Raw genomic sequence first — 27,405 nt, 5'->3', positions numbered from 1 at the left:
TGTGTCAGTATGTAATGAATGCCTTTCTTCTTTTTTGGAGTAGTGGGTTGTATAATATTCTTTTGTATGGGTGTCTGTAAATTTTTTTTTGAGACAGTGTCTCACTCTGTCACCCAGGCTGGAGTGCAGTGGTGTGATCACAGCTCACTGCAACCTTGACTGCCAGGGGTCAAGTTAATCTCCCACCTCAGCTACCTGAGTAGTTGGGACTGCAGGCGCATGCCTACCATATCCAGCTAATTTTTAAAATTTTTTGTAGAGGTGGGGTTTCGCCATGTTGCCTAGATTTGTCTTGAACTCCTGGGCTCAAGCGATTTGCCTGCCACGGCCCCTCAAAGTTTTGGGATTACAGGCGTAAGCCACTGTGCCTGGCCGGGTGTCTGAATATATCATCAGTCCTCTGTTGAATGTTTCCGGTCTTGTGGTATTAAAAACAATGCTACAACAAATAACTTCGTTTATATAGCATTTTGCTCCTTTGCAGGTATGTCTGTAAGATAGATTTCTAGGAGTAGTTCAAAGAATATCTACATTTGTAATTTATTTTAGAGAATGTACTTTATTCATTTTTTCGAATAACACATGCACATGGTATAAAAGTCAAGGAGAACAAAATAGTAAATACTGAAAAAAGTAAGCCTCCTTTACATCTCCTACCTCCTGCTGCCCAGTTGTGCTTTCCAGAAATGTAATCACTGTTACTAGCTTTTCGTTTATCCTTCTAGAGTTGCTCTGTCCAGTATGATAGCCACTAGCCACCATGTGGCTATTCAGCTCTTGAAATTGAGATGGACCACAAGCATAAAATACACACCAGTTTTCTAACAGTACAAAAACAGAATGTTAAATATTTCAATGGTTTTTAATACGGATTGCGAATTGAAATAGTATTTTGGATATATTGGGTTAGATTAATAAAATTATTAAATTATGATTTCATCTTGTAATTCCCACTGTGATGGCATCAGGAAATGGGATCTTTGGGAGATATTGAGGTCAGGAGGGTAGAGCCCTCATGAACGGGATTAGTGCCTTTATAAAAGAGACCGTTGTTAGCATTCTGTCCTCCATGTGTAGATACCTGAAAAAAGCGGCAGTCTGCAACCCAGAAGAGGGCCTTACTTGGAACCTAACCATGCTGGTACCATGATCTCGGACTTGCAGCCTCCGGAACTGTGAGAAATAAATTTCTGTTGTTTATAAGCCACCTAGTCTGTAGTACTTTGTTATACCGTCCTGAACTGACTAAAGCACACCAAGTTTTACTTTTTTAATGTGGCTGATAGAAAATTTAACAATATGTGGTTTGCATCCTGTTTCTGTTGGATAGCACTGGTCTAAAGAAATCCATACATATATAAACATGTACTAACATAAGAATTCCACTTAGGCAAAATTTTTTTCTTTTGCGTTGTAATCTTTGGAATCAGAAATCTGCTGAGATATTGGTAAAGAGTGGTACAAAGCTGTTCTTTATGGCCTCATCAGTCACCCCCATCCATTTATCATTTGGCTCTAATCAGTGAAGGTTATGCTTCCATTGACTTTTACAGGGTTCACTTTGGAGAGAAGGCTGCCGTTGTTTTGGCTTCGTCTTTTTTAGCTTGCTCCGATTTGCACTGGTTGCCTCTACACCTAGTACGCAGCAGTCATTCTGAGATTTCCCCCTCACTAGCATATTAGGGATTGCCTTCATTTTTCTTCTTTGTTAGATCTCCTATTCTTTGTGTGTGTGTGTGTGTGTGTGTATTTTTTTTTTGAGACAAGGTCACACTCCGTTGTCTAGTTGGAGTGTAGTAGGGTGATCATGGCTCACTGCAGCCTTGCACTCCTGGGTTCGAGTGTAGATCGTATTCCTTTTTGTTTTACTAGTATCTCCTTTTGATGAGACATATTCTTCAGGACCTTCCTGGAGAATGTGTTGGGGGTGGGGTGGTAAATACTTGGAGATGTTGCATGTCTGAAAATGCGTTTGTTCTGGGTAACGTAAGTCTAGGTTGGAAATTTTTTTTTGAAAAATTATGAAGCCCAGAATTACGAAGCCATTGCTCTCTTGACTTTGTTTACAGTATACTGTTGACAAAACCAAAGCCATTTTGATTGTTTTCTATATAACCTATTTTTTTTCCTCCTTGGAAACTTTAGGCCCTTTCTTTGTCTTTGGCATTCTGGTTTTGCTACCATGGGCCTTCATGTAGGTTTGTTTTCATCTGTTTTACTGGGGTCTTGATGGGCCCTTTCCATCTAGAAACTCCCATCTTTCAGTTCAGGGGCTTTTTCTTAATTTATCTATTTGACTCCCCTACTCTGCATCTCTGTTTGGAACTGTTGTTGGGACATTGGACCTCTGGAACCAGTCTTCCAATTTTTTTCATTTTCTCTACTGTTTCCCATCTTTCTTTTCTACTTTCTGGAAGATTTCTTCTACTTTATCTTCTAGCACTTCTATTGATTTTTTTCCCCCGTTTCTGCTGTCATGAGCTATCAAGCTATGCAAGAGCTGTTAAGTTCTCTGAATGCTGCCTTTGAGAGCATGCTGCTCTTTCTTCAGGGTTGCTCAGTCTTATTTCTCTGGCCATGTTGATGTTTTAAAAATGTTTTCTTTCTCTGTATAGTCTTTTCCTGAAGCTGAATTTTTCTGGTTTTGTTTGACGTTTTTCCTCAGATAAAGTAATTCTTAAGAAGTGGGGATCTAAAAAGCTGATCAAAAACTCAACATGTGGGTGAAACTTGTCTCCTTTCAGTTTCACTGGAGAGGGATCTGAGCAGGCAGGCTGTTTGTTGGTAAACTCCCAATATTAGCATCTATATGCCTTTCCTCCTGGGTCGGTCAGGTACCCTAGTGAAGTCTTTTGATCTGAATAACTGGGCGGAGGTCTGGCTGCTAGTATTTGGGAGCCAAAACCCAGTGGAGGAAGGGGTTTGGGAGTCGACATTTAACATAGCGTGCTCATGTTCATTCACACCCTCTTTTCTTCCTACTTATACCCAGGCCATCTCCTAGTCCAGGGATTTTGTTTTCCCCTTTGCAGAAAGTAAACGTTGAGGCAGAGGATTAGTTATCCAGAGACAGTGGGGGCGGAAATCTAAGAACCGAATTCCTTTCTACAAAGCTCTTAACAAGTGCTACCTATTATTCCTTCCCCTGCCTGGCCCTCAGTTCCTGCCATGACTTGCTGTTGGTTCCTTAAGTTTTTGAGGTTTCTGTGTTAATCAATGGTTTTCAGCTTTCCCTACAGCTAGCCTAGAGTTAGTAGTTTCTGATCTGTTCAATTACTGCTCACCCATTTTCCAGCCATTAAAATTTTGCTTCTGTTTTCTCCTTACCTCTTCTCCTTATCCTCATGAGGTTTCTGGTTTTAAAAAATTCCTTGGTTAGGCGTGGTGGCTCATGCCTGTAATCCTAGCACTTTGGGAGGCTGAGGCAGGAGGATTGGTTGAGTCCAGGAGTTCAAGCCTAGACAACATAGGGAGAACCCATATCTTAGAAAAAAAATTCTTTGTTATGGTTTTCAATAGGCTGTTTTCATCTACAATGCAATGATGAGTTAAAGTTTTCCACTAAAAATTTTTTTACCGATAACTCTCCAAAAGAATTGAAATAGAATAACGTATAACTCCAAGTCAGTGGGGATGAGGGGTGGAAATAAAGAGAAATCGATCACTCCAGTATAAGGCAGGGAAGAAGAAAAAAGCAAAGAAAAATGCATAGGTATTAGAAAACACAAAATAAGATGGTAGAAAATAAGCTGAAATATCTCCATAAACCCAATATGTAATCTCAGATTAAACTTGCTGGCTAAAGGAGAACAAAAATTTAAAAAATCTAACCAACTGTATTTTACAAGTGGAGAGACTCCTAAAAGTATGATGACATAGTTTAAAAGCAAAGGAATGGAAAAGATATACTAGGTGTAATTTATAAGGTAAAATTGGAAGAATTACAGGTATAAATCAAATCTATAATCGTAGTAGAAAATTTTAATATACCTCTCAGTAATTTATGAAAGGGTAGATTTAAAAAACTACAAGGTTATGAAGGATTGGAAGAGTACAATTAGCAAGCACCCAACAATTACAGAAGATACATTCTGTAAGGAGAATCGCTTGAACCCAGGAGGCAGAGGTTGCAGTGAGCCGAGATCATACCACTGCACTCCAGGCTGGGCGACAGAGCGAGACTCCGTCTCAACAACGACAACAACAAAAATAGTGTCAGCGAGACTCCGTCTCAACAACGACAACAACAAAAATAGTGTCTTTGATTTAGTGCATGTAACTAAGTTGAAAAGAGTGCCAAGATTGATAGAGGAGAAAAAGAGTGTACAAATGTATTGGAAATGAAGGGATGGTATAACTGCAGACAAACTGAGATTTTAAAACTGCAAGAATACTGTGAACAGTTTTATTTCTTTAAATTTGGAAACAGGTAAAGTGGACAATTTCTAGCAAAATAAATTACCAAGTTGGCTTAATAAGAATTAGAAACTTCACTAGATTATGATTTAAAAACTTAGTCATGTTTAGAAATATACCTATACCAGGCGGGGCATGGTGGCTACCACTTTGGGAGGCCAAGGCGGGTGATCACTTGAAGTCAGCAGTTTGAGACCAGCCTGGCCAACATGGTGAAGCCCTGTCTCTATCAAAAATACAAAAATTAGCCAAGCATGGTTGCAGTCGCCTGTAATCCCAGCTAATCAGGTGGCTGAGGCAGAGCCCAGGAGACAGAGGTTGCAGTGAGACAAGATCGTGCCACTGCACTCCAGCCTGGGCGACAGAGTGAGACTCTGTCTCAAAACAAAACAAAACAAAATAAATAAATATACCTGTACCAATGTAAAATTTTAAGTCCTCAAGCAAAACACCAGACTACAAATGAAGACCCCGTATGGGCAAGTGCAACCAAACGTGAGGGATTAACTCTAATCTTATACAAAATGTTACAGAAAAATTATTTTGCAAGGCTACTATAATCTTGATACCCCAACCAGATAGTGTGAGAAGGGGATATAGGCTGCATTCTCACCAAAGAACATGGCAATAAAAATTGTAGTTTGTAAAATGTTAGTATTTACTCAAAACAAAAATACCATGACTAATTAGGGTTTGTCTCAGGAATGTAGGGATGATTAAGCATTAGAAAACTCGTAAATGAAATTCATCATGTTAACACATTAAAGGAGAAAGGCCATATGATAATTTTGATGGACAACGGGAAAGCATATGATAACATTTAGTACTTGTTCATGACAAAAATTCTTAGGAAATGAATACAAGAGAACTTTCGAAAGGGTGTTAAAAAACACAGAAGAGTATATACGGTATAATTCCATCTATATGAATTTCTGGAACAGGTAAAATTAATACTCAGTAATAGAAGTCAGTAGTTGCCTGACGGGGGAAGGTGGATTGACTGAAAAGGAACGTAAGGGAGACATCTGAGGTGCTGGAAATGTTGTTTTTTTTGGGATTGTGGTTACATTAGTGTAAACATTTGTTAGAATTATTGATTTCATGCCCACTCACGGTTCGCGACCCTCAGTTTAGAGAAATTGTAGAGTGCAGCATATGGTGAAATGTCTCTTTTAGCAAAGTGTGTGTGTATATACTAGGTTGCATGTAAAATGTACTTTTCACTGTGGGACTCTTTTTGGTTAAAAAGTTTGAAAGTTTGAAATTTTCTGCCCTAGAAGAGCTTTTACATGGTATAAAATGATATATACCAGCCTATTCATAGCAGGTTGTGAGAGAGGAAAATTGGAAACCTAACTAGTCATCCAGAGTGAATGGACAGTGAACTGTGCTAGTCATAAAATGGAATGCCATGTGACAGCTAAAATGAATGAACTAGGATTTAGGATTATGTATGTATCAGCATGGACTGAACAGTATCAAACTTTCATATAAATTTATAAAATGTACAGAACTGTATTGTATGGATACAATATGTAGCAAAACTGTTAAATGACCATGGGGGAACATCAGGATAGTGATAATCTCTGAGAAGCAAGAGGGAGGGAAATGTTATCAAAGAGGAATACATAGGGGGCTTTAGCTGTATCCGTATCTTATTTCTTATGTCTGATCAAGTACTGCAAAATGCTAAGATACGACAGCTAGATGGAAAGTACATGAGTGTTGAGTGTAATATTTTTGTATAATTAAAGTCCCCATTTACAATAAAAACCAAGATACCTGGAGAAATAAGTAAATTTGACAAGATGTAAGATTTTTTATGGAGAAAATATGCAACTTATCAATAGATAATAAATAAATGGAAATACTCATTTGCATAGTCGGAGTACTTGATATCATAAATATGTTCTCCATAAACTAATATAAACTCATTGCACTTCCAATCAAAATCCTATAGGATTTTTGTAGAACATGCTAAACTTAAAGTAACCAGCAATACTACACATCTGAAAAATAAGGAAGGGGGCTCACCCTGGCAAATATCAAGACTAACTAGAAAGCAGTAGTAATTAATATTTTCTTACATTGATGTTAAGTGTGAACAAATAACAGAATGCGTGTGATCAAACCTTTATTTAGTAGGAATTTGTTATGCGACAGAAGTGGCATTATGACTTAGCAACAGGTAAGCTTTAATACACAGGCTGTCCTTATGAGAGATGGTTAGATCACTGTCTCACCTCTTAAAACCAAATTTCTGATCTTTCTTTTAGAAACTTAATATGAAAAGTAAACTAAAGTGTCCATAAGAATATCTAGAGGGGATTCTCTGTATTACGTCAGGGTATTTATTTGTGCCTCACATTCCTCATTTGTAAATAATAGTACCTAACCCCAGTTGGTTCTTAGGATTCGGAATTCTTGCTTACTGGACTCTTAGGCTTAAGCACTCAATAAATGTTTGCTACTATATTTAGAGGCACAGCAAGATTTCTTTGAAAAGCAAGGTTGTGGCATAAAAGATTTTTAATTAAAATATAGCTTTGTGTGTTCCAAAAGACAACATAAAATGAAAAGTCATTCTAAGGATTTGGAGATTTTTTTGTAATACATACTCAGTGATAGGGTTTATGTCAGAATAAAAACAGTAAGAAAAGGACCACATAGTTGAGGACTCTGGAAAGAGTATGCACTGTTGTTTAATTAAATGTGCAGAGAATGCTATTTGTCAAACTATAATATAGAGTTAATAACTTGAAGGCTTTACTACAAGTTCAGGATAATTAGACCTCTTACCTTATTGAAACTTTCCGGTGAGTAATCTTAGAATCCTAATTTTACTAAGGTATCATTTGGTAAGCCGACTTATTCAGCTGTAAAGATAGTCTTTGTGTTCTTTTGAAATCTGCATTATGTAAGTATCACTTATTGCTGGAATTATAAGTGTCTGAACTTAGATTTCAATTCTTGCAGATGTTGAAAATTTATTTCAGTAGAGAACTTGCTGCCACACCGTTGAAGGAAATCTGTATATTCTGTAAATGACTCATTCACGTTTTGATAGCAACTTGATTATAAATCTAGTTTTCTTTTTTGTATTTCATTTGTTTTTAACCTGGAACACATTGTTATCTGTTCATTGTCAGCCTACATTCAGTCTATTTACACTTCAAAAATATTGGCTAAAAATGCTTCAGTTTTTAAAATAAAAGCTTAACTAATTGAGATGTATTATCAGCATTACTTACAACAAATGTTATTTTATTACATAATTTAAAAATTTTCCGGAGATATTAGACAGATGTCAGCCAACCATGGTTACTGAGACATGCAAAGGTAAGGCTGGTAACTTTAAGTGTTCACTTAGTTCCAAAATGGTTTTAACTCCTCTTGTAAGACATGGGACACTGAAATCATGTGGCAATACCAGGTCATGTGGCCATTCAGATGACCCAGAATAGGCCTAAACTTAAGTTAGTTTCATTTCAGTGAAGAAAAAATATTGTAAAGGTTTTATAGAAAACTTTTAGATCCCCAGGAATACAGCTTAACTCATAAGAAACATTTCTCCTAACGAAAGTGTAACAGACTGGGCGCTGTGGCTCATGCCTGTAATCCCTGTGCTTTGGGAGGCCGAGGCGGATGGATCATCTGAGGTCGGGAGTTTGAGACCAGCCTGGCCAATATGGTGAAACCCCATCTCTACTAAAAACACAAAAAATTAGCCGAGCGTGTTGACGCGTGCCTGTAATCCCAGCTACTCCGGAGGCTGAGGCAGGAGAACTGCTTGAACCTGGGAGGTGGAGGTTGCAGTGAGCTGAGGTCACGCCATTGCACTCCAACCTGGGCAACAAGAGTGAAACTCCTCAAAAAAAAAAAAGTGTTACAGAAACTGTTTACTCTCATTCCTCCTAATGCTGGAAATCCTTTTTTTTTTTTTTTGCTGTTTATACAGAAGTTTCATTTTTTATTCTTTTTTTTAGGCTAAATTCTTATGAATGGAATAATTGAACCAAAGATATAGATACTTGTAGGGAGATTCTTCTTTTATTTTGCTTTTTCTATCAGTTTTTCACAAGGAACAGAGAGATTACTCATGCTAACTCAAAAAGAGGTTTTGTTCTGAGGATATAATTGTGGAGCTGGAACAGGCCTGGACAGTCCTCAGAAACCAAGCCTAGAGATTGGCTGCTCTGCTTTTCTTCAAGACACCAGTTGTCTCTGCCTAGCTCGGGCACACACTCTTACTTGTACACTGACTGCTAGCTCCCCTGAGTCTACTATATTTTATGCTGCCTCCTGGCCATGTGATGAACATAGTTACTTACATAAAGGCATGTATAAAACTGACCCTTTAGCCTTCAGGGTTGCTTCTCTTTCCTCATTCCAAATAGTGATGAATGTACCATTACATGCCACTCAGTTACATTAGGTAGTCGGTCACATTAGTTGTGTTCCAATCCTTTTCCCTAAACTGCACGTCCAGTAGGTCATTCAAAATGCGAATTGTCACTGAAATAAATGAAGTAATACTCCTATCATTAGCAGTAATTTCTATCTTCAGCTCTTTAATCTGCACTGGCCTTATTTTCCCCTCATCTTCTGCCACAGTGCTTCCTGTGCACCGTATTTTAGTGATAACCTAAATTTTTCGTCTCTCCTAAAACGTTTCCTGTCTTTAGAAAACATGCTGAACTTTCTGCCTGCTGTATTATCTCTCTCAATACTTGTGCTCTGGTGTCAACTTTAGTGTCACCTTTCCCTTCCAAAGGTTGATTCCTGTTCTCTGTGCTAGGATAAGACTGTGTCACATGATACTACGGTGTCTGTAGTTGGCTCCTCTAGAGCATACTTTGTGGCACAGAGTAGGAATCCAACAGGGGCCAAAGGTAGCCAAGTACACTTTTTGCTACCTGATAGTCCCAGGTTATTAGTTGGTAGATGATTACATGCGTTTGATGGAGTTTTGTGTATTTGCTTTATTTTATCAAGTTACATACTACAGTGCTTATTTATGTGTCGTATTATAGGTCTACCACTATAGACAGTTTAACCGGGCTGTTAAGTTCACTGTTGCTCTTTTATTTGCATTACAGTTCCCTAATTCTACGCAAACCTCACTTTCCCACCATTTCTACTATATTGCTAAAGAAAGTTACATAATCCTATTATTGACTCCTTTCAAATTTTTAGTGTTTGAACTCTAGTTGGACTCCCAAGGTTGCCAATGCAGTATTGTTATGTGGCATTCCATACATCCCTAAAAAGGGTTGACATGGCCAAATTTATGAAATTTATGAAATTTGGCATGCTGTGTTGCCTCTTCCTGGAGGGAGGCCTTGGGGCCAGTCTCCTGAATTGAGCTTGAGGACGCATTGATTTTTTTTCTGTTTCGAGGGGCGTGAGTATGATTATATTAGGTTGTGGCCATTATTTTCTTTTCTTTTTTTTTTTTTTTTTTCCAGATGGAGTCTCGCTCTGTTGCCCAGGCTAGAGTGCAGTGGCGTGGTTTTGGCTCACTGCAACCTCTGCCTCCCAGGTTCAAGCGATTCTCCTGCCTCAGCCTCACGAGTAGTTGGGACTACAGGCACTCGCCACCACGCCCAGCTAATTTTTGTATTTTTAGTAGACATGGGGTTTCACCATGTTGGTCAGGCTAGTTCTCGAATGCCTGACCTCGTGATCCAACCGCCTCTGCCTCTCAAAGTGCTGGGATTACAGGCGTGAGCCACCACGCCTGGCAGTTATGGCCATTATTTTCTAGCAAATTATACCAAGGGCTGAATATCTTCAGTTTGAGGACCTTTTTTGAGAACATTCTTTTGATAATTTAAAGTTCTTTTTTGAGCTTTTACTTAATGTTTCTTTTTTAGTAAATATACAGTTGACCCTTGAACAATGGGGTGGTTGGGGTGCTGTCCTGCACAGTGAAGAATCTGTGTATAACTTTTGACTCTCCTAAAACTTACGACCTACTGTTGACTGGAAGCCTTACCAATACATAAACAGTTGATTAACCCATATTTTGCATGTCACATGCATGATAAACTGTATTCTTTAAGCTAGAGAAAACTACTAAGAAAATCATAAGGAAGAGAAAATACATATACTATTCACTAAGTGGAAGTGGATCATCATGAAGGTCTTCATCCTCATTGTCTTCACTCTGAGTAGGCTGAGGAGTGGTTGGTCATGCTGTCTCACAGGTAGAAGAGGCCGACTGGGAGTCAGGCACATTCAGTGTAACTTTATGAAAATAAGCAATTTTTGCCTGACTTTTTGCATTTTCATTTCTCCGAAAATGTTTCTGTGTGGTACCAGTCCTCCTTACACCTTTTGCTTTAGTTTCAGTGCCCATGTAATAGAAGGATCTGTGTTATAAAAGAAGTCAAAAGCAGCCTTCAATTACTAGAACCCTATATATATATAGCTAGATTGTCCTATGTCAATTTGTTTTCTGGCACTGCTTCTTCTGCATCTTCTTCCTCATCATCTGGAGCTAGTTTAGAAGCACTGATCTCTGTTACGTCGTCTTCTGTTAATTCCTCTGATGTGTGGAGTCTGTTAGCCCTTGAATTTCTCTAAAAAGATCCATCTCTTGAAGCCCTTCACTCCCCACTTATTTTTTTTTTCCCATATCCACAATCTCTTATGATTTCCTCGATAGGCTCTGGTGTAAATGCTGTGAAGTCGGGCACATCTGGATACTGTTTTCTCTAGTAGGAATGTATCATTTTGGACTTGATGGCTTTCATGGTTTTTTTCTATAACAGCAATGGCATCTTCCATGGCGTAATCCTTCCATACTTTGATGACACTCTATCAGAGTTCTTTTTTGTAACATTGACAGTCTTTTCCATGGAGTACTGTGTGTAATGAGCCTTAAAGGTCCTTATGACTCCCTGATTTAGATGTTATTAATGTGTTCAGGGACAAGTAGATCACTTTGACATATTTGGTGTTGGAATCATGGGATTGTGGGTTACCAGCGACATTGTCCAATGTCAAAAGAACTTTAAAAGGCAGTCTTTTACTGGCAGGGTCCTTGACTTCAGGGACAAAGCATTGATGGAACGAATCCAGAGAAAAGCGTTCTGGTTGCCCTGGCCTTTTTGTTGTGGCAGCCGGTGTTTATCTTTTCCCTTCAAGGATTGGAGGTCAGCAGCTTTATAGAGAAGGGCAGTCCTGATCATAAACCTGGATATATTTGCACAAAACAGTAGAGTTAGCCTGTCCTTTCCTACCTCAGATCTGGTGCTTGTTTCTCTTTTTGCTAAAAAATGTCCTTTGTGGCAGTTTTTTCCCCTAGAATACAGCACTTGCATCTGCATTAAAAACCTGTTCAGGCAGATACCCTTTCTCCTCAATGATTTTCTTAATGGTGCCTAGGAACTAACTCATCTACTTTGGTTGACAGAAGCTCCTTTCCTGTTATCTTGACATTTTTTAAGCCAGCCTGTTCTAAATTCTCAACCATCTTTTGATTTCATTAAATTTTCCAGCTTTAGATCCTTCACCTTAATTTTGCTTTAAGTTGTCATATAATGACTCCGCTTTTTCTCAAACCATGTAATAGTCTATAGGTACGCCTTTCTTTATAGCAATCCTGTACCTACATAAAACCTGCATTTTCAATATGAGATCAAAAGTTGTTTCACAAAAGGTGCAAGATCTTCACACCTGTTGGCCTAGCTGCAGTGGCAGCTTCACAAATTTTCTTTTTTTTTTTTTAACAGTAGTTCTTAACACTGGATTCATTTATCTTGAAATGGCGGGCAACTGCAGCTGCAGACCTCAGTCTGTGGTACATACCAAGCAATTGGAGTTTTTCTTGTAATGTCATGATTTTTCTCTGCTTCTTGGGAGCACTGTCAGCATCACTAGTGGCACATCATATGGATCTCATGGTATTAGTCAAGGCCTATGGTATTGCACTACACATGGTGAAAATTACATGAGAAATGTGAGAGATCACTTTTTACTGTGATAATTTACTGGAGAGAAGAACTGCTCATGCAGAGATGATTAGCCTCACACAGTGGATACTCGCAACACTACCGCTCACCGTGATAGCAACAGGAGGTGGCGATGAAATTATTACAGTAGTACAGTATGTACTACCGTTAATTTTATGTAGTTAATGATTTAATACTTCATCTGAATGTTTACATTTCTCAACTGTAAATGGCTCCATGTATGGTCTGTGTTTGTGTAAGTTTTGATAAATTTTAACTTTTTATAGTAGATTTTTGTATTTCATGATGGTAAATGATAGAGTAGTGTCTACATATCTTTTATGCTTTATAACATACCTTTTTCTTAGTTTTTTTCAGTGTTTCTAGGCTACCTGGTTTATGAGTTTTTTTCAGATTGTCTCAAATCTCCAAGACATTTTGCAATGTTTCTTGAATAAAATCTGTGTATAAATGGACCTATACAGTTTAAACCCATGTTGTCCAAGGGTCAATTGTATAGCTCTGTTACAACAACCATTTTGTCAGTGCCTCATGTATGTTTGTGATGGCTGTCATTTGGGCTCTCAATTTTTGTCCTCAAAACAATACCCCTTCCACCCTCCATCCACGAACATTTGCCTACATGTACTTGCAGAGGCTATCTGCATGTTGTGGACAGAAACTTCTAAGCTTACATCTTTGGTCACTTGCAACCTCCTCCCTTCTGAAATTTGTAATGTGCATTGGCATGTTGAAGCTTTTGAGAAGTTCTTCAGTAAAGAAGTCTATTTAACTTAATTTAGGAACTTCTTAATGTGTTTGTCCAGGCACCTTTTAAATTTTTTTGAATTGTAATTTACATTGCTAAAATGCACAGACTTCAAATGTTCAGTTCTGTGAGTGTTTTTGAGATAGAGTCTCACTCTGTCGCCCAGGGTGCTGGAGTGCAGTGGCACGATCTCGGCTCACTGCAGCCTCTGCCTCCTGGGCTCCAGTGACCCTTTCAAGTAGCTAGGAGTATAGACATGCACATGGCTAACTTTTTTCTGTATTTTTTGTAGAGACAGGGTTTCGCCATGTTGCCCAGACTGGTCTTGAACTCCAGAAATCAAGCAATCTGTCCGCCTCAGCCTCCCAAAGTGCTGGGATTATAGGTGTGAGCCACTGGGCTCGGCCAGTTCTGTGAGTTTTGGTAACTTGTACTCATGTGTGATTACCTCTCAAGATAGAAAACATTCAGGAATTCAACAGTGGATTTACAGGAGCGAGGGAATAAAACAAAGATAGAGAACACTTTTGTCACCCTAGAAAGGTACTTTGTGCTTCTGTCCAAACATTTCCACTTCTCTTCCTCAGTGCCTCTGAGATGGTCATCTTGACTTGTCATTAGATTAGTTTTGCCTGTTGTGGGAAGCCATGAATGAAATCAGTCTATATTTCTTTGTCTTTTGCCCAGCATGTTTTTGAGACTGATCCGTGTTGTGGAGTGTATAAGCTCATTCATATTTGTTCCTGAGCAGTATTCCTTTTTATGAGCACACTATAATTTTTTGTTTTCTTTTGATATTTTGGCTGTTTTTAGTTTTTGGCGATTATTAACATGGCTACTATGAACATTCTTATACAGGTTTCTTTTTGTGGACATACGTATTTATTTTTCCTGAATGTGTGATACAGGGTAGATCTAAGTTTAACTTTTTGGAACTTGCCAGTTTTCCAATTGTGCTATATACCATTTTATACTTTCATTTCGGCAGTTTATGAATGTTCTAGTTGCTTGATGTGGTAGACTGAATCATGGTCTCCAAAGATATTCAGGTTCTAATCCCAAGAACCTGTGAATGTTGTTTTATATGGCAAGAGAGACTTTACAGATGTGATTAAATTAAGGATCTTGAGATGGAGAGATTATCCTGGATTATCTGGGTGGGCTTTAAATGTAATGCCAAGAGCTCTTACTAGAAGGCCGTAGAGGGAGATTTGAATACAGAAGAGAAGGCAGTGTGACGATGGAAGCAGAGATTGGAATGATGTGCTCTGAAGGTGGGGGAGGGAGCACAAGCTAAGGGAAGGGAGCACAAGCTAAAGACTACAGGTAACCACTAGAAGCTGAAAAAGGCAAGGACGAACTTCCCCTCAGACACTCCAGGAGGAATCAGTCTTGCCAACACTGTGACTGTAGTTCATTGAAACTGATTTTGCTAAATTTGTGCTGTGATTGCGATTATTTGTTGCAGCAGCAGTAGTATACTAATACACTCCACATCTTCATCAACATTTAGTAGTGTCAGAAAAATTTTAAACCATTCTAGATGGTGTGAAATGGTATTGCATTATGGTTTTAGTTTGCGTTTTCCTGATGATTGGTGATACTAAATACCTCTTCATGTGCTCCTGTGTCTTTTATGACATGTCTATTATTCTTTTCCTGTTTAACAAAAAAGCTGAGCTTACCTTTTTGTGTGATTTTTAAATTTTGATGGTTTATGTTACATACACAGATTTGAGTATCCCTTATCCAAAATGCTTGGGACCCGAAGTGGTTCAGATGTTTTCCAGTTTTTAGAATATTTGCATTATAGCTGTATAGTACAATGACTGTTTTTTTGGGGGTGTCATGTTGGTACTCAAGAAGTTTCAGATTTTGGAGCATTTTAGATTTCAGTTTTCGGATTTGTGATGCTCAGCCTGTATTTTTTTTTTCTTTTTCTATTTCTTTTTTTTTCTTTTTGAGACATGGTCTTGTTCTGCCACTCAGCCTGGAGTGCAATGGAGTGATCTTGGCTCACTGCAGCCTCCGCACCCCTGTGCTCAAATGATCCTCCCACCTCAGCCTCCTGAGTAACTGGGAGCACAGGAGGCACCACGCCCAGCTATTTTTTTTGTATTTTTTGTTTTTTAGTAGAGATGGGGTGTTGCCATGCTGTCCAGGCTGGTCTTGAACACTTGAGCTCAAGCAGTCCTCCTATTTTGGCCTCCCAAAGTGCTGGGATTACAGGTGTGAGCCACCATGCGTGGCTCAACTGTATTTCTCTTGTGGTTAATGCTTTTTATGTTTTAAGGTCATGAATGTATTCTGTGTTTTCCTCTAAGAGCTTAAGATTCTGCTTTCCCATTGAAGATGGTATGCACTTGTGGTTGAGGCTTGTTATTTTCCATGTTGTTGAAAAGTTGTTGAAAACTAGATTGACCTTGGGCCTTACTGGAAAATGAGTTGACTGTATATGTGTGGGTCTATTTCTAGACTTGTTCTGTTCCACTGATCTTTTTTTCTTATGCCTACTCTATACTCTTGATTACTAAGTCTTTTTAGTAAGCCTTGAAATAAGGTGGTGTAAGGCCTCCAGTTTTCTTTTTCAAGAATGGTTTGGTTATTCTAGTTTTTTTTTTGTTTCCATATGAATTTTATATCATATGAATTGCTTAACTCTGCTGGAATTTTGGTAGGGATTACATTGAATCCATATATCAAATTGGAAAGAATGGACATTTAAGCAATATGAGTCTTCCAGTCTATGAACATGATCTCTCTTTGTTCAGTGTTTTTCATTTTTCTTAGCAATATTTTGTAATTCTTAGTGTTGAGATCTTGAGTATCTTTCTTTAGATATGTAGAAAATATCTGTTGTTTCAAGCGTATTTCTTGAAATTTCATTTTCCAAATCTTGACCCTTTATCTTGAAACCTTGCTAAATTTACTTACTAGTTCCAGTAAGTAGATTACTTGTAGATTCCATGCACTTTTCCATGGAGACAGTCATATCACTGTAGAATATAAAGTCAGTTTTATTTATTTCTTTCCAGTCTATCTTTTCTTTGTTGCATAGTTGTCCTGTCTAGAATATCCAATGCATTACTGAATAGAAAGGGTAACCGTGGACATCTTTGTCTTATTCCCAGTTGTAAGGGAGAGATTTAATGTTTCTTTATGACATATGCTAGCTCTAGGTTTTTCATAGATGTCCTTTTCAGATTGAAGAACATTCTTTTCTAGTGTTGCTGGGAGTTTTAAATTATAGATGAGTGTTGAATTAACATTTTCAGATACCTTTTTTCTTGCTCATTTGAGAGAATCATAGGTGCGTTTTCTCCTTTATACTATAAATGAGGTGCTTGATTTTTGAATGTTAAACCAATTTTGCTCCTTGGGATAAATCCTACTTAGTGATGATGACCTTTTCTATTATGTTGCTGGATGTGATTTGCTAATATTTTGTTAAGGATTTTTGCATCTAGTAGTAACAGACCTTTGCTGTGTATTAGTACAGGATCTTGGGCCCAAGCTGGCTTGTTGTCCCTTTTTCAATATCAGACAGCTGTTGCTTCTCATTCCTCAGCATCTGTGTGCCTTTGTCTGGGACTGGTGGTAGCAATGTTTCCTCCCTTCCCATGGCAGTAGAATATGGTGGTTATTGTTACAGAGTGAAAGGCATGTTTGTGTGTGGGAGATGGGCAAGTAAGTTTTGCTCCACAAATCCCCCAACTCAACAGCACATGTCTTTTGCTCTACCCTTCCCTTTGAGGCAGGGGATCTTTGCTTGCCCTTGGGTTTGGTAGACTTTCCTGCTTCTCCCGTCATAGTTGAAGGCATTTGCTTCATACGAGATGCCACCAAATGGGAGGAAGGAGCTCTCTTCCGTTTTCTGCCTTTTTTCAAGAGCACTCAGTTGAGGCCCTTGGAAAAGAGCTTGTGAATGAGTGCAGATTCTCTTTCTATCGAGGACTCCCAGGGATTTTAACTGTTATCCTAGCTCGGCCTTTCATCCTTACTTTTATCTTTAATATTCAGCAGGTTGACCATGAATGTGTTTTCTTTCCATATGTGGATTAGTATCTCTCATCTCTTGAAAAGTTTGTGGCCATTATCTCTTCATACATTTTTTTGTTCCCCATTGTCTTTCATCTTTCTCTGGCACCCCAATTAAACCCAGCTGACATTTGGTTTTGGATATTCTGAGTTTTCCCCCCCCAACACTGTTTTTTCCCTCTTTGTGTTTCAATTTGTATACTTTAATTTGGCCTGTCTTCAAGTTCACTGCTCATTTCTGTTAAGCCCATCTAATGATATCCTTAATTTCTAATACTATATTTTTCATTTCTAACGTTTTCCTGTGATCCTCTTTTGTAACTTTGATATCTGTGATGAAGTTTTTTCATTATTCATGTTGCTATCTCTTCCATCAGTTTCTTTAGCATTTTTATTATAGTTATCTGATTTTATTCATGTTTTGACTGTTTGCTACTCCCTGTATCTTGTAATTTTTGATTGAATGCTGAACATTTGTATAAAAACAATGGAGATTGAAGTAAATAATATTTACTTTTAGAAAATGGTCCATCATTTCTTGTTTTGTCCAAGTGTGATTTTGGATCTCTTTTTGGTTTATAGCTGAGCCATCAGCTTTCTGAACCATGAGAAATTTCTCTATAGCTCAGCTGTCAATTCCTTGGTCATTCTTATTTTCTTTCCCCCCACCCCCTCTTTCTCTAGTCCTGCCTCCAAGCTTTTGTGCCCAGTGAGAGATCTTTCTGCTATTAATACCTTCCAGAGGTTTCTTTTAGCAATCCTACCCTGTCTTCAAGTTCGCTACTCATTTCAGCCTTGGTAGGTCAATGTCCTGAGTATCTGGGTGAAAGTTTTCTCATCTTTCCTGTCCTACCGCAGCCCTTGGCAGCTCAATGTCTAGAGTCTCTTGGGATCATCTTTTTCTCACCTTTCTTGCCTGTCCCTCCCCCCATCCCCCATTGATGAGGGTAGATTTTTTGCATTTATGGGAGATCTTAAGCTCCTTAGGGGATCTCCCTCAGCTTTCCAGTCCTGTTCCCCAAGCTTTGACATACTTTTTGCAAGTACTTAGTGGAAACCTATGGGGATGAGTGGTTGGGATGGATGCACACTTGCTCTGTGGGATCCTTGCAATTTAATATGTCATGTCGGTGTGCATGTAGGCTGGTTTCTTCTTTCTTTCATTTATGGCAGGATTATTCCTCACTAGCCACTCCACCAGGAAAGAGACCATCCATGCAGCCTCTCTTCTCTCAAGGCTCAGCACTTGGAATTTAGTTCTTCTTAGGCTGCTTTGTATCCTCAACTCTGGTTCAGAGAGACCATGATTTTGTAGCTTATCTGTCTAGTTTTGATTATTAGAATGAAAGTGATGCTCTGTTGTAACTTTCTACGTCCTAATCAGAAGTGGAATTCCTTCTATGGAATACTTTTTAAATATATAGTCTGATAATATATAACTGACATGTTTTCTGTTGTTTCATAATGGTTGATTTTCTCAGGGCTAGGTTTCTCTATTTTTTCCTGTTCTCAAATCTTAACTCTCCATCTCTGTCCTCAAGTGGTAAGTGATCTTGTGTCTTATTTTGAAATTAAAGTCATCAACAAATTATTTCAACTCATAGATTTATAGTTGTGGAAGACTTACTACTCAAATGGAATTAGAACGTCGTGGGGGATAGGATGCAGTAGTTCTTGGTAGTCCAAGACTCTTAATAAAACAACTAGAAAAGCCAGGTAATTTACAAAATTTTATATATTTAGCGATAGAGAACAATGGGTGTAAAAATGATTAAAGAAAGCAAAATTTTGCACCCTGGGGGAATACCTTTCACAAGTGAGCTGAGAGGTCTGCAGCTGATCATTGTTTTTCCTGGGTACAGAGTAGAGGAGGCCTTTGGGCTGCAGCCTGAGTGGCAGATTGGAAATATGAGGGGCCTTTAAACACAGAGAACCCCCTCAGTATATTCCTAAATTCTGTAGTTCAGCTGGGCGGAAGAGATAAACCAAAATCTCAGAAAAGGAGATTGGGATATTTTCTAGTCCTATGGTGTTGAGATAAAGATTCTCTAGGGGAAGCGACTTGAGAACAATAGGTGAGAGTTGAAAGCGTTTGAGGAAGTGGTGAATACACACTGATGATTTTCAACACACCCAGTTTCTTCCCCCGTAGACATTTGCCAAATTCTGAAGCTGCTTAGGCTAGAGAGCTAAACCAGAAGTCTCTTAAAAACAAAGCAATTCTTATAGTATCTAGGTACCTAGAAGATAACGATCTGCTAGCTTTTGAAATGAAGGCTCTGCAGAGTCTCATCCTAGGAACAGGGACAAACCAGAGGTAGTCTCCTTCATAGCAAAACTGCTACTCAGCAGTGTTCTATGATTCTGGCATTATAGAGGAAGTAGTAAAAGTATATGTATGAAAATTGTGTTAAGTGAAGGATGAATAAGAAAATATCTAGGGTAACCACTAAAAGAAAAGAATGTGTAACAAATGAATACAGAAAAAAATTGGATATAGAATATGTGATAAATTCAGAAGAAGACAAGAAAGAAAATATAAAACAAGCAGGCAACTAAATTAGTAGTTATGTTACATGGAAATGGGCTAAATATTTCAAGTAAATGGCAAAAATCATCAGACTGGACAAATAATAATTACCTAAATATAAGTACCTAGAAAGATTGAGAGAAAATGATGCGAAAAGGTATACCATCCAAATGCTAACTGAAGGAAATAAGTGTGGCTATACCAATCAGGCAAAGGAGACTTTAATACAATAAACAGTAGTAGAAAAAGAGAACTACATTTTATAGTGTAAGGGGATTGATCCACCAGAGTTACCACAATCCTTTATGCGTACCCAGTAAAATAGCCCAAACATCTATAAACCAAAAATTTTATTTTGAACTAAAAGAAACAGACAAATATGCCATCACAATGGATGCACATATATAGGACATACATACATCACAATTAGCAGGCTTGATTTAATTGTCATACACAGAACATTGAAACTATTAATGGTGGTATTAACCATCTTTTCCCTTGCACATGGAAATTGTACTAGAATTGACCATAAGCTAGGGCCATGAACAAAGCCTCAGCAAATATCATTGATTTTAATAATTGAATATGTTGTTTGTATTATAGTAAATAAAAATAACTAGAAAATTCCTAGCTGCCTAGAAATAAAACACTATGCTTTTGAATAACATATGACTTAAAAGAAGAATTTATGATGGCTATTAGAAAATATTTTAAACTGATTGAAAATGAAGGTGAACTACGATGATCTAGAATGCTGCTGCTGAAATGCTAAGATGAAATTTATAGCCTTAAGTCTATGCATTGGAAAAGAAAGCTTTTTTAAGGAGGTAGAAAAGGAATAGGAAATCAAACCTAAAGACAGTAGAAGTAAAGAAATAATGAAGACAAGAGCAGAAATTAGTGAATAGAAAGTAATCTTACATAGAGAAAATTGACAAAGCTAAGAAAAAGTTGGTTCTTTGAAAAGATTAATGTAATTGACCACTTAGCAAAACTGATAAAAGGAGGATGGGGACGGGGAGAGAGAACATAAATTTACATAATAGGAATTGAAAAATGTCACATCACTACGAATCCTACAGCCGTTAAATAGAGGCATTTATGAACAGTTTATGGAGAATATGGGATAGGCAGAGTAGGCAGAAATTTTGAGTAGTTAGGGCTGGACCATTCAATATGGGTAGGCAGCACCTTTGTGTAGCTATTGAGTACTTGAAATGTGGCTAGTCCTAGTTGAGTTGTCCTGTAAGTGTGAAGTACTCAACAGATTTTGTAGACTTAGTATGAAAATTTTTTTTATATTGATTGCAGGTTGAAATGATGGCATTTTGGATATATTGGGTTAAATACATCATTAAAATGTTGCCTATTTTCTTTCCCTTTTTAAAATGTCATTAGAGAACTTAAAGTACATATGTAGCTCATATTACATTTTTATAGAGGTTGTTATATTGGCTTTAAGATAGGTACTGTTATCCTTATTTTACAGCTGAGAAAACTGGGGTGTATAGAGGTTGCCATGCAGCTAGTAAGTGGTATCCTTGGGATTTGAACCTGGCCAATTGGCTTCAGAATCTGTTCTCTGAAGCATTACACTGTTTATGGGTTCTTAAAGGATATTAAGTCATTTTACTGTTACTTTTTGCAAATATTGAAGGATTTTTAGTAGTAGGGTGACATGCAGTATGCATTTTAGAAAGCTGTTTGCATCAAAGAAGGTAGAAGGTGGTGACTGAAAGACTAGTTAAATGATTTGTAGATTGAGAAAGGAGTTGGAGCTAAATGTGTCATTCTAATCCTATCTAATGGACTAATTTGTCAGGCACAGATAGCTCTGTTGATTGTATAAAGAGCTCAGCCTTTAATGGCTCTTTTTAGGTCTCCAGATTAGCTTCAGATTGTTATGTGCAACACAATACATTGACACAAGTAAGTACTTGTTCTCTGGCATCATGCTGCTTGATATAAATCCTAGTGTTGGCACTTAAAAGTTGTGTTACCATGTTGTGTTGCTATAAATTGTCCTTTGTATTCATGACACCTTTCTCCCTAATCATCCACTTTTTTCCCACATTTGATAACTCCTTTATATGTATTTCTTAGAATTTTTTTTTCACTGAACTTGGCGCTTTGTGAGCTCTCCCATATACCAGCATTGCGTTTCATTACCACGTGACAGTTTGATCTCTCTGCTAAGCTCCAAACCTTTGTTTCTAGCTGCTTATCGGGCACCTCCTTCTGGAATTTCATAGTCACAGCAAATTTAGTTTGACTAACACAACACTTATGTTCCCCAAATACTTCGTATTTTGGCGAATTGTATTTTCATTCAACTGGTTTTTCAAGCAAGAACCTGTAATTTGTAACTTTTTCTTAATCAACTCTGTTCCTTCTATGTCCCTAATATCTATTCTTTCCTTTTGTGTATTGCAATTCTCTGCTGGTTGATCTCTCTGCCCTTAAAAACTTACCCCTTCTCCATTCCCCACTGCCAATACCTTGCTACAAAGGATTTCTTTTGTCCTACCCGTCCCAGCTCAACAGTGTAGTTTGCAGATGAATAACACAGACTGGATTTGAGAATAAACAGGTAAATACAGGCACAATAGACAGGCAAAAAAAAAAAAAAAAAATTGTTGAATGCAAAAAGGAATGAATAAATGGCAAGCTGCCAGGGAAGTGCAAATATTTCCTCAGGAAAATCTTTCCTGACACCTAAGGCAAAATCAGGTGGTGTTTCTTTGTGTACCTGTAATCCCCCTTGCAATTTCTCTTAATTATCATGTGTATTTTAATCATGGCAGTCTTCTTCACTAGTCATTGACCATCCTGAGAAGAGGGAATATTTAAAAAAAAAATTATTCTTCCATGTGGTGCAAACCAAAATAATGGAATTATGGAGAGGTTAGAGCAGGAATGCAGTTTGTGTACATTGGAAATGAATCTTAGCATATAATCTATGAAAATTAGCCATGTTTGATGGGAAATAAATTTGCATCTTGTGTTAGGATCTTCTTTAACGTTAAGAATATGTGCAAAGTGTGCTTAAAAACTGTTTTTTTCCTTTAAAAATGTTTTATCCAGTTTTTTGTACACACATACACAAAAACATACACAATGGCCATATCATTCAGCCTTTTTCATCTTTTCACCCCCTTTTCTGCATATTGGTATATCTGCAACCCATATTAATATCCTAGATTTTTGTTTATACACGTATAATCCAGTTACTAGTTGTAACATGTGGCACATTGCCAGATTACTTAGAATAAAGCTGTCACATTTGACCTTTTCACCAGCAATGTGGAATGATAACAATTTCCTCACATCTTCTCCAGCAGTAGGTATTTTAATTAATTCAATTTTTGCCAGCTAGATTGGGCATGAAATGATGCCTTATTATTATTTTAACTTGTACTTCCTCCTCTACGTTTAAAAACTATTGTCTGATCATTATGATAATTAAGGAACAAACTAATGAAAATGTAAGCATCATTGTTTTCTTAAAGATACACTTTGAAAACTACAATTTTAGTATTTGGGGTGTGTGATGTAAAGACTACAGACCTCTTTACTTTCTAAAAAGGATGCCTTTTGGGAACTTTATTAAATATGGCAAATTGAACACATTCATTTTCCTTTTTCCTATATCTCACTAAAATTGAAGGCAAAGGAAAGAAAAGCGTAAGAGCTAAGATATTAAGAGCTTCTGGAGCGAAACAATTTTTAAACCCCAATTAAAGGATCAGGAATAAAAGTTATGTGGGACTTAACCAGTATCAGTAGTGGAGTCTAGAAAATTGAAGGGACAGTGCTTTCTAAATTCTGTGTGAACTGATAAGGAATGACCTACAGGGAATTAAGCAAAAAAATAAAAATAAAAAAATAATTTCAAGATATACAAAATAAGGAATATTATGCTACTTTTGTACAGCAATAAGGTGGGAATGTGGTTAGTTGTATGTATACATGTTTATATTTGTAAAATGACGCTGAATAGACAAAACAGCTTAATAAAAATGATTCCTATGGAAGAGAAAAGACAAGATACAATTCCTTAAATTGGGAAGAGAAACTATCTGACTTTACTCACTATGCAAATTGTTATTTAGATGAAAATGAAAAAAACGTGTTAAAAAAAATTCTCTCAAGAGCAGGTGAAACCGGACTACAGCTTTTCTCCACGGACTCTGTTTGCCATGTTTATTTCTTTATTCTTGATTACTTCACACTTGACGCATTTTCCCTTCTTTTGTGTAACTGTAGATTTTGCCTCCTATTAGTTATGAAAGTTTAAAACCTGGGGGAGAGTGGGCTTACAAATTTTCAATGTATTTTTGTATAGTCTTTTGAGATTAGAGTGAAGTTCTAAAAAGTAAGAAAACCTTTTGTGAAAATATTTTAATTGACACTACTAAGAGTTTAAAATAGTATTGGTGGTGAAAAATCATTAAAAGTATCTGATTTTACTTGCAAAATTACTGTATTTTCCCACAAGAGGAGTCCTTACGACATTCTTGTTTTTAGAAGGGTTTGTTTCCATCATTCATTTAAATTCATAAAGATAACATTTTCATGGGTGGAGAAGTCTATTGGGAAAGTCATAATTTGAATTTCTATCTTGCTTTGCAGTTTGCTTTCTATGATAAGTTGAAATTATTACTTGATGTTCAAGGTAGTCTCTACATCATCCTTTCAATATTTCTGCTAGGTTCGATACAAGAGGCTGTTTTCCTAGCGTGGCTTGCTGCCTTTGGTAAGAACATGTCGTCCATCTTGCCATTCACGCCGCCAGTTGTGAAGAGACTGCTGGGATGGAAGAAGTCAGCTGGTGGGTCTGGAGGAGCAGGCGGAGGAGAGCAGAATGGGCAGGAAGAAAAGTGGTGTGAGAAAGCAGTGAAAAGTCTGGTGAAGAAGCTAAAGAAAACAGGACGATTAGATGAGCTTGAGAAAGCCATCACCACTCAAAACTGTAATACTAAATGTGTTACCATACCAAGGTAAGTTTTGTTAGATCCCAGGTTTGATCAAATTATGTCAAGGAATCTGAAGGAAAGTTACTGAATTTGTGTTCCTTTCAAGTTGCCTGTAAAAAGTGATGATTGAAATATGACTGTTTTTAACCTTGTATAAATTGTTTTTGCTAGCTGACTTGTTTTATATTTTCTTGAATAGTGAGGTTTAATCAAGCTAAATAAGATACTTAGGTTTATTATCTTCATTGCCTACATTTGTATGTTATCCTCATTTCTGTGATTGAATGATACTTGAATAAAGAATTGAAGCTTTTTCTATCACTAACATAGTAGCAACCTACAGTTTTCTCCTCCTTTAGTCAAAACTTTCATCAGGGGTGAAAAGAGGCTGCTCACTTTTTAATGAATTTTATATGGTTTTTCTTTGCATTGCAGCATTGCTTCCAAGAAAGAATAGTGTGTTAGGTGGCTTCTTAATTGTTGTAGGCATTAGTCAGAACCTGTCTTAAAGACCTGCCTCTTAGGTTAGGAGGACCTGTTACTTTAAAAGTCTGAAGTTTTCTGAGGATAAATTTAATCATTTACAGATAAGTACCACTGTCATAAGTATTGTTTTTTAATAAAGTGACAGGTGTTTTAAAGTGTGTTTTACTACTTGTGTACATTACAGATTTTGGGGAGATTGTTAAATGTAAGAATTCTCTAAAATGATAGTTTGCAGTGTCATACCGTGGGCTAGCATATAGCATGTGAAACCATTCTACTTGACTTTGAACTTTGAGAAGTACACTTTTGATGCTTATAGATAACAGATCCCAATAACACCAGTGCAGCCTGTCTAGTTGCAGATACTAACAGTAGAATGTTTCTTGCCTTGTTTGGTAGACCATCCATTTCTTTCCCTTACTTGTTTTATGTATATCTTAAAGGTTGCTTTTTTGGTTTGTTGATTTGTTTTACAAATGCTTATTGAGTGTTTGCTATGTAGAAGGCACTGTTTCTAGACATATGGGGATAACAGTGATTAACAAAACACAAAACTCCTGCCTTCCTAAGGGATAGAAATACACAATAAACAAGTAAACAAATTAATTATAATTTGATATGGTAATGAGTGCAAAGAAGACAACCAAATGCAGTGATATGATAGAATGAAGAATTAAAAAGCTGCTTTGGGTCGGATTGTGATGCTTGCGTGGAGCTTCGAGAAGCAGCAGCCAACTGAGGGAAGAGTCTTCTAGGCAGAGGGAAGAGCCAGAGTGAAGACACTGAGGTGAGCTTCTTGTATTAGAATATTTAAAAGGAGCCCAGTGTAGATGGAGGACAAGACTTGCCCAAAGCTTATACAGGGCATCCTAGAGTGTGGTGAGAGTTTGAATGTTAGTCTGAATATAACAGGATGCAAGTAAGTTTATTCTGATGGATTTTAAAGAGGATCTTACATATTTTTACAAAGATTTTTCTGGCTGTGGGAGAGTGGTATGTGTGTAGTAGGGTAGATGGAAGCAGGAAAATTAGGAGGCTGTGAGGAATCTAAATGCAAGATGATAGAGGCTGGACTGGCGTGGTGGCTGTGCTAGCACACGAAGTAAACAGATTTGGCATGGGTTTTAGAAGTGGAACTGAGGACTTCCTGGTGAATGGGCTGAGAAGTCAAGCTATATTTCATTCTTCCTTGTGTAGTGCTTGGGATTTCAGTTAGGTAACCATTTATCATATGCCCACTATGTGCCTGGTGTGCTCTTCCTCACTGGAGTTAAGATACAGTGTTTGCTTTTAAACTACTTACTTCCTAGTAAGGGAGATAAACTTAGAAAAAGATGGTTTCATGAGGCTTGGTAGATGTTATAAAAGAAGTATGCTTGGGGCTATATCCAGAGGAGGCTTGTGGAAAGTTTCCTTCTGGAGGAATACTGGTGATTTTGAGTTGAGCGGGGTAAAGGAGGAATTAGGAGAAGCCTGTTTCATCACATGTAGTGCGGTGGTGTGGAGATTGGGAGGTGGGGGAGGATTGGTGAAGCGTTCCAAACAAGTTGGGTATCCTTAGAGTATAAAGTAAGGGGTGGCAAATGGCCATAGTGTGTATAGGTAGTAAGGAGTCACTGCATGCTGTGCCAGTGTTCACACTTAACCTGAGGGTGACGGGTGAGGTTGGGGCCATTTAAGTGCCGTAGGGTCTGAAGGCTCAGAAGTCAGATTAATTTCAAGTGCAACGTGGGTTGCAGCGAGAAAACTCCTTGAGGCTGTCAAGAATGGAGGCCGGGAGACTGGTATCACTTGATTGAAGGGAGCTGTGTGATACAGCAGAGATAGAGCCATGTTTTTGCACAACTTCAACAAGGCTCAAGTTGCCATTGCAGTGAGGTTATCCAGAGCAGAGCCTGAGAGAGTCTAATCTTTTAGGGAGGTACAGCAGTACTAAAATTGGCCATTGCTGGTATTTAACCTGTGGAGGAGGTCACCTTAGTCATAGCTCTTTTCCTTATTTCCCATTCTTTTTACAGCCTCTTTTGGAGATAGAGATCTCTGAGAGCTCATATTCTGGAGCTGCTTCATCATTAAAAACATTTTTTTCTGCCCTCTCACCTGATTAATGAAGTTGAAGTGATAATTGTCCATTATCTTGTTTTTCACTATTGAAGTTTCCTTGAAGCGTAGAAATTTGCCTAATTTGGTGGTTTTTTTTAGATGTTGCAAAAATGGAGATTTGTTATTATT

At 37.7% G+C, this 27,405-nt stretch overlaps 1 protein-coding gene across 20 annotated transcripts in view; it reads left to right on the top strand.

Moving 5' to 3' along the window:
• SMAD2 (SMAD family member 2) overlaps positions 1-27,405 on the top strand; it is an 89,613-nt gene that overhangs the window by 9,773 nt on the left and 52,435 nt on the right. For 13 of the 20 annotated variants that reach the window (XM_054672021.2, XM_016933657.3, XM_063796098.1 and 10 more), the window contains one exon: positions 24,423-24,711. In XM_054672021.2, the coding sequence (XP_054527996.1) occupies positions 24,476-24,711 (236 nt within the window). In that variant the 5' untranslated portion in view covers positions 24,423-24,475. Of the gene's footprint in view, positions 1-1,077; positions 1,176-24,422; positions 24,712-27,405 lie in introns of all 20 variants that reach the window. The other 7 variants (XM_016933658.3, XM_063796091.1, XM_063796094.1 and 4 more) reach the window with 1 other exon arrangement.

Source organism: Pan troglodytes, chromosome 17 (assembly GCF_028858775.2).
Source record: "Pan troglodytes isolate AG18354 chromosome 17, NHGRI_mPanTro3-v2.0_pri, whole genome shotgun sequence".
NCBI lineage: Eukaryota > Metazoa > Chordata > Mammalia > Primates > Hominidae > Pan > Pan troglodytes.
This window is presented reverse-complemented; position numbering and strand designations above follow the sequence as displayed.